Consider the following 8,116-nt stretch of genomic DNA (forward strand, 5'->3'; position numbering starts at 1 on the left):
ACCTGGTTTTTAGTCCCCTCCCTTACCTGCTTGCTACTCCTGAGCCTAGATCCATTGTAAAGGTGCTATAAGTGGCACCCTTCCCTCCTCTTTTCTTTTTGCAATCCTGTCTAGATTAATGATCTCTCCATGCCCTAAGAGCATGGACTGGCTTTCCAAAAAGAGTATCTGGTATGGGTTTCACCATTCCATTTTCAGTTACTTTGGCATAATAGGTAGGTAGAGAACTCACTTGGTATTTCCTGGCCATAGTTCATCATGACCTGGTTAACAGTGAGGTGGGTAGTTAGGGTTGTAAAGGCTTGGATTTAGACAGACTTAGTTCAAATCCTGGTGCTGTCACTTACAGGTCTGTGAGCAAGTTATGTAATTTCTTTAAGTTTCAGATTCCTCATCTGAAAGGCCCTACTTTGAGGGCTTCTGTCATGATATAGAAGGTATGAAATGTGCTTAACATAGTAAGTGCTCAATACATGGCAGCCTGTGCTATGATAGCCATTATGACCATTGTCCAAGCTATTTGACAGTAGGGCAACAGAAATCATTTTTCTCTGCAGTCAGCTGGTGTTAAGTGCTTTCTCACTCAGAGGTACCCTAGATGCTGCAAGGTGTATGCAAACAATGACTGTAGCTTCACACAAACCTGCCAGTTTCTCTTCTTTCTCCCAACCCTTTTCTATTGTAGTAGTTATTGTCCATGCTACTGTTTGAGCTTCTCTGTTCATTTATTTTAGACCTCTGGTCATTGTTAATATGCAGTGTTCCTTGGGAAAGAAAATACTTGAAGCTGTTCTTAATCATTGATATCTATGTATCAACAAATGTCAGATCCTTTACAGAAAGCCATTTTGCTTAAGGGGGAAAAAAAGCTTCTAGGCAAGAATGAAAGTTGTGGTGTCTGAGGACCAAAATTATCCTCTGGATAATCTAGACTTATAAGCATGGTCTAGATTTGGTTCTGGCTGTGACTTTGTGCACATCACAGCTATACCTCTCCAGTTTGGGGATGTCTGGGAGATGTTCCATGTGAACCATCCAGTTCCCTAGAGGTACTGTGATGGCTCCAAGTCAAGCTCTGGTTTTTATGCAATTGGAATTATGGCTCCTAGAAGCCAAATACCACCGTTTGCCTTTTGTTGTTGTTGTGGTTATCCTATTTGGATGAATAACTCACAATGTTCTAGTTCAGCTGAAATGACTCGAGAGCTGTTTGTGAGTTAGAAACAGTGGTCACAGTTAAAAACCTACTAGTCTTAGGCTCTGCAATAAGGAAATAATCTCTAGAGCCCCGGCTTCAGAAATGGCACAAAAATGGAATGGACAAATATGAAAAGTAGATAATGGATCCACAGTGATTTAATATTCGGTGATATTTTCATTTTATGCAAATACCAAAAGAAAAAAAACCTGGCTATTTGAAAGAAAAACAGGAACCAAAAAAATATTTAGTGTTTGATCAAGCAAGAATCCTTTCACACATCTGCCAAGAGAGTTAAAACAAATATAGATGTTAAATAAAAGGCCCAGGTACCAAAGAGCAAAATTTAATGAAAGCCAGAACTGTTAAGTATGGATTCCTGTTGAGAAAAATGTCAATCTCTTTCAGAGTTTCCCCAATGCTCTATTTTTAAGAAAAGTGTAGTAAAAATACATAATACAAGTTAACTTTTTTCTTGCTTTTGTTTTCCTTTCATTTCTCCATTGATGAAAAAGCATATTTCGCCAGAGTCTTGGATCCCCTCATAGCATAGACCCTCATTTCTAGCACAAACAAGTCTCTCTTTATCCGCTCATGTTACTGGTGGGCTCAGTAGCTGGAGAGGCGTCTTACCAGGCCAAAGGCAAAAAGTCTTTGAAGCATGTTGATGTTAAAGGGTTATTTCCAACTCTTCCAAGATGCAGACACCTTAATGGTGGGTCACTTCGGATTCTGCAGTGGTAGTCTGAAGGCTGAGAAAAATCTTGTGCGAGGGCAGGGGCTGAGGGACATCAGATGGCAGTAGTGAAAAGCAATCATCCATCTTGAGGGTCTGGTTTCATGAACCATGCCCACATTGACACGCGAGAGACTGAACAACAACATTTGAGTCGAAAAAGGGAAGAGTTTGATTTTGGAAGGATTCTTTGCTATGGCTGATGACAGGAGAGTGGAGAGATATAGAGATGTTGTGGGTCCACTGAGAGAATCCACAGAAAAGCCAGTCAAGCTGCACCTACCCCTAGATAGGCTCCAAAACCTTTAGCATGTCAATTGCTAATGATAACCCCTAGCAGAGAAAATTGGATAGAAGTAGAGGGTAAGGGAACAAGCCAGAGTACGGTTATCAGTAAAAGCTAATGACACATGGCACACACTGAATCATGCACCTAGGAGAGTGACTGCTGGAGAGCTGGAAGCCAGTTGCACCAAGAATGAGAGTTGGGATCTCCAAGAAAGCTATATGTCAGGGATTCTCACTTCCAACCAAAGTTGCACTCAGCCTGGGCTTCTCTCTATAAACCCTGCCACTTCACTAATCTTGCTTTAGTTCAGCTTTGTAGCCCTAGTCATAGGTATATTGGAATACAACGTTCTTACGCTGTCTTAGCTGGGGGAAGGTCAGCCTCCTTGGGTTAGAACCTGGGATCGAAGGTCTTAAGGTGCCCCAAATGTCATTATCAACTTAATCCATCTCCCTATACGTCTTCAATTATTTCCTGGGGTATCTCACTTTCTAAAGATGACAGAGCATTATCTGGCCACATGCTAAAACAACACTTTATATTAACATAAAAACCCAAGTTCTTTGCATGAGCATAAACTTCATATGTGTTTTCTCAAACCTAGGATAGGGCACACCATGGAAAGCTCTATTTTGTATGAAATTTTGATGAAGCTTCCTCTTCCAAAATTATTCTGTCACCTTTCTTTCACACTTAGCTTGCATAGCATTGCTCCCCATGTCAGAGGCTCCATAGAAGAAGAGAATCTACTCCACAATGGGTTCCTGCTTAGGTACCAGGCAAAGAAAAAGTGAGAATCGTGGGCAATATCTCCCCTGGCTGTTATCTCTTCCCAAAATTCTGCTTGGTTTAGGAGGCCAAGTGCCTTCAGCTACCAGACTGCCATTGAGCCTGAGCACACCAGAAGGACATACTTCTCAGGGCCGAGGTTGACTCTGAAGAAATATACCATACCACCTATGGCCTGTGAAATGGCTCTTCCACATTAAAGGAACTGTTTTTCTGAGCAGCAGTAACTTGAGAAGTCCTTCTCTGACTGCACATCTGCCCCTGCCCTCTCCACCACCCTCATCCTGAGTTGCTTTTCACCTGTGTTCTCCACTAAATCAGTGCTTAAGCAGTGCCCCACTTGGGGAAGGCAGCCCACTTCTCCAACAATGTCTGTCCCCACCAAAGGCTTGGGGCCAAGGATTGGAGGGTAACATGGAAAGCCCCCATGGAGAATTAGTTTGAAGGTTGCTTTTTTTCCCTCTTGCTTGTAAAGTGGAACAAATATTGAATCTCCAATCTGAAAACTGAAGAGGGATAGGTAGGGAGTTGGGGATAAGAAGTAAGGAGAAGGAAAGGGCCTAACAGAACCTGCAAACCATGGATATTAGTAAGAAAAAAAATTGCACACACTAAGACACACTAACAACTGAATTAAAATAAAACAGTGCAGTTTCCTCATTAGTGTTCCAGTGACTCTACTGTCAGAGACACAGGATTCATTAGACAGGGTTACTCTCCCCTTATTGCAGTACAGTGTTATTTTTTCATCCTCACTTAGCAAACAGAAAAGGGTGAAAGAACATCAAAAAAAGGAAAGGGACAGAAAAATGGTTTTTCAATTCTTCAGGAAAACCTGTTGAATCATCCTTCTTGTGGTCGCAGTGATTGGTGGTGGTTTCGTTTCATTTTGTTGTTGTTTTTGGCACTGAAGGGTTTGGGATGGGGCTGGGGAGCCCGAGCCTGCTCCCCAAGGGGTCTCCATCTGCTCCAGTTACAATCCTGTGGCTCCCAAGGGCATCCCTGAACTGTGGCTCATGCAAGGAATCGATTGCATGGACTTGGGGAAGTCATGGCTGACCACCCGACCATTCTCTCCACTGCCGCCGCTGCTGGCTCCTGCCCCACTGTTGCGGGGGAGGGTCGATGTCCGTATGGCTTCATTGATGGATTGCTGTGGGATCAAACAAAAACCCTTTTCAGGAGGACCGGGGGTTCTTCCCCGGGTCCTTGGCAATGACAGGCAATGGGAATGAATCAAGACTGGACTTCAAATATAACTCCAACTCTGCTTCCCCATCCACCCCCTCTTCTATTCTACAATGCTAATTCTGACTTCCCAGGAATTCAGAAAACTATCACTTGGCTCTGGACATGTCTGATCCCCTCTTTAGCCTCAAGTTCAATGTTCAGTAAGGTGTGTTAGATTGGGTAAGACAGAAGATCCTTTCTTATTCTTACATTCTGTGATTTCTAAAGGTGGAATATTTCCTTGGTATTATTGATTAATGTGTGATGTAGCAACACAACTAAGTGGAAAACCTTCTGGGAATGGGGTTTGGAAACTTGGATTCTAGTTCTGGTTATGACATCAACTAGTCATGTGACTGTACATATCTCCTTAGTATTCTAGAATTTTTAAACCTCCATGTCTATACCATATGATTATCTATGCACCTACACACTGTTATTAGCAAGAATGGTGCTACCACATGAAAAATGCCTTGAAATGTTAAAATAAATTGAGAGTGTGATATTGTTGGGTTAAAATGGAAAACTACCTCTGATTTACTTCAGAAAAAATTCTAGCCTACCTCTATAGCAGCATGTGTTAAGGGAATGTAGGACTCGTTTGAATAATACAATATGCAAAATGTAATTGGAAAGGAACATGTGCTAAAGAAAATGAGAATGCATTCCAAACATTATCATCTGTGCATCAACTGCTTCCCATCAGCATGTAGACCCTGTACTTCCAGACTGACATATCAGATCAGTGCCACTAAGTTTGTGACTTCTAGAATGTCGGAATTCTAGGTCTGAAAAGGACTCCAAGGATCACCCCGGAATCAGATGAGTTAAGTGGGATATTCAAGACCACAAAGTAGGTCTAGAACCATATCCTCTTAGACAAGAGGAAGTGTTCTGTTCAGAGTTCCTTTGGAGAAAGACCATTGATGGTAGGAAATCCAGACCCTTATCTTTTACTGTCCATCTCAAACTTTCCATTAATAAACAATCACAGAATTTTTGAGGTGGGGTTTGGTTTCTTGGTGGGAATCAGTATAAAGGAGACTTGTCAGTGGGACCAACCCTACCTCTTCTTCAGGGCACATTCTGTTCTCACCGTCTTCTTGAAGCCTTCCTAGACTACACCAACCTGCTGTAAGTGCTGTCCTCTCTCATCTTGTACTCATGCGGTATACATTCTTTTGTAATGGTTCTGCCTCCAGTGTATAAGTTTTGTCTTCCGTAAGAGAGCTTTCTGGAGGAGGGCAAGGGCCATGTCTTCTCAATCCTCAGCTATCCCACAGAGTATCCAGTAAGCAATTAGATGCATAATAGATGCTTTTGAATTTGTCTAAGAAGCACCAGCCACCTAGGATCCGTCTCAAAAAGTCTATGACTTTCTCTCTTACATATTGGCATGATTCTAGTGACCAGAGAAATCAGTCAACCTTCTGTGGCCAGACAGAGATAAACAGGGCAGTTTTGACCCATTTTTTCCCCCTGCTATCCTTGTATTACTGGCAGTTCTGACAATGTTTTAAAATGTTCTTTTTAAAATCCATGATTCAGACAGATTTGCCCCATATGATGTACCACCCACACTGGTTCTGTCTCCTCCTCAAACCCATGACTTGATTTATTTACATTCTCCCTTGGCTGTCTTCCATTGAAGAGAAAGTGTGACCTGGATTGCATTCTTCTAAGTCAAAGGCCAAATAAATACTACCTTGAAGCTACACCAGGGAAATGTAAAATGAAAATATGATAAATTAACAGTTACTTATCCTCATCTAAAAATTATTGAAGAGAAAATAACATTTTATTTTTATCTGTGGGAAATATGGAAACTTCTATAGATTAGCTTGGAATGTCTATCATTCATGTTTTTCCTCTGCCACACCCCTTTAATTAAGGAAAAAAACCCACTAAAGTTTACATAGATCACCTTGGTCTTTGTTCCTCATAAGGCTCACATATTTTCATAATATTCCATTGAAGTTGTTGGTACTTCATGAACTTGTCTTAAAAGACAAGATTGATAACCTAGTCAACATTGGTGCTTGCCGAAGTCTGAGACAATTTAGCCAGGCATGTAACTAAAAATCTCGAAGGTCACATCATTAGAGTTGGTATTCAAGGAAGCTGAGCACTTCTCAAAGGTCAATGACTCCATACTCTTATCATGGGTGGTTACTGCTTTCTTACTGGCTTCTTTTCAAATACATTTATGAAAGTCAGGAGAAATGATAAATGGAGTTCAAACTTTGCAGTGGAAAGCAATGCTTAATGTCAACTACATCACTAGTTCTGAAACTTGGTTGCACATTGGAACCATCCAGGGAGTTTTGGGGAAAAATCCCTGACACCTGAATCTTACCCTAGAGATGCTGGTGTGGTGTACAGCCTGGACATCTGGAGTTTTAAAAGCTCCCCAGATGATTCTAAAATGCAAGCAAAGTTGAACCACATGATCTAATTTGTCCCTTTTACTTTACAGAGAACCTGATGACAATGACTGACTTGTTTAAGGTAACAGTTATATGTGACCTAGTGATAAGGTGAATGACCTTCTAAATGTGATTCTTTCTGCTCCCGCCTGCCCCCCTGTCATGGCTAAGCTGTCATAAACTGCTGTCATTTCTCCCCTAGCCTTTGGGAATGTGGCTTTCCCTTATCCCTCCTTGACATGCCAGCCATTCTTAAAGTTCATCCTTGAGGGTGGTGGTGGTGTTTTTGGAACTGATATTCAGAGACAAAGGGATGAGTAAAAAAATCCAACTTGAAGACCCCTAAATTGACCCTTCAGAACCTCATTTCCCTAACAGTGATTGCATCCTAACTTCTCAGCCACTTGCTTTTCTAAGAAGAGTGTGCTCAGCCTCTGCACATCATAGAATATCCTAATCAAAGCTTAAACTTCAGTAATGTCCTTGCTCAGGCATGCGTGCAAAGCACCAGTGACCACCTGCTGTGGAGGATGCTCCCCTTGAGTTATCAAGTCTCTCAGCTTTTCATTAATTCCAGGAAAATGTGCAAGCCCTCAATTGCCGTAGCTTAAACATGCCCCGTGTTAGCACAGCCATATATAATCTTGAAAGGTCAGCATCTCTCGTGGGGGTGAGAGAGGCTGGGGATTATTTTCCTTTGGGAGTGAGGTGGTGAATAATACTTTGCTGCCCTTAATATCAGCTAAGGATTCAGGTGCCAGTCTGCCCAGGCAGAGAGGAGGGGCAGAGGACCTGAGATTTTATTCAATTTGCAATGTATCTTAGGTTATGTATTTTCTGCTACTACATGACAATTTAAATTAGACCGAAATATTGTGAGCTGCCTGAAGTCCCTCTCTGAGTCTCCTACTCTCACATACCACCCTTTTCCCTCAGTCTTTCTGTGTTCCAGTCTCCTTGGCCTTCTTCCCCTTTCTGGGCAAGAGTTCACATCTTTGGGTCTCTGACACTTGTGTATCACTGGCAATTCTTTTTTCCCGGTTAATTCTTTTCATGCTTTGAGTCTGTTAAATATCACTTTCTCAGGGAAGCTGCTCTGACTGCCCCATTCTTTTATCAGGACTGGCCTCTGCTCTATACTTGACAGCACTGGGCATTTTTTTCACTAACACTCATTGAACATGTAAGTGTTTGCTTATGTGCTGTCTTCCCTATCAAACTCTCAGCTTCTTGAGAAAAGAAGCTGTGTCTGTTTTGTTCTTGACCTAATCGCCAGCGCCGAGTCTTGCCCAGCATGCAGTGGTGCTCAGTGTGTCTTTGTGGAAGGAATACCTGTAGGGTGCCTTCCCACTATCTCTGTGACACTTGTCCTGCTCATCACATGTCAAAGGGGAAAGAGACTCATCAACACCCAGCAAGGGTTTAAATACTACAGTCAGTCAGATGAG

At 42.1% G+C, this 8,116-nt stretch overlaps 1 protein-coding gene and 1 long non-coding RNA gene across 6 annotated transcripts in view; one reads left to right on the forward strand and one right to left on the reverse strand.

Annotated features, from left to right (window-relative positions):
* Window positions 1-1,528: 1,528 nt before the first annotated feature.
* LOC105482410 (glutamate ionotropic receptor AMPA type subunit 1) overlaps window positions 1,529-8,116 on the reverse strand; it is a 322,484-nt gene continuing 315,896 nt past the window's right edge. For 4 of the 5 annotated variants that reach the window (XM_071098181.1, XM_071098179.1, XM_071098178.1 and 1 more), the window contains one exon: window positions 1,529-4,186. In XM_071098181.1, the coding sequence (XP_070954282.1) occupies window positions 3,986-4,186 (201 nt within the window). In that variant the 3' untranslated portion in view covers window positions 1,529-3,985. The remainder of the gene's footprint in view (window positions 4,187-8,116) is intronic. The other variant, XM_071098182.1, reaches the window with a different exon arrangement.
* Window positions 6,722-8,116, forward strand: part of LOC105482409 (uncharacterized) — a 42,074-nt gene continuing 40,679 nt past the window's right edge. The window contains exon 1 of the long non-coding RNA XR_011624561.1: window positions 6,722-6,750. This is a non-coding gene — a long non-coding RNA (uncharacterized lncRNA). The remainder of the gene's footprint in view (window positions 6,751-8,116) is intronic.

This window comes from Macaca nemestrina, chromosome 6 (assembly GCF_043159975.1).
Source record: "Macaca nemestrina isolate mMacNem1 chromosome 6, mMacNem.hap1, whole genome shotgun sequence".
Classification (NCBI taxonomy): domain Eukaryota; kingdom Metazoa; phylum Chordata; class Mammalia; order Primates; family Cercopithecidae; genus Macaca; species Macaca nemestrina.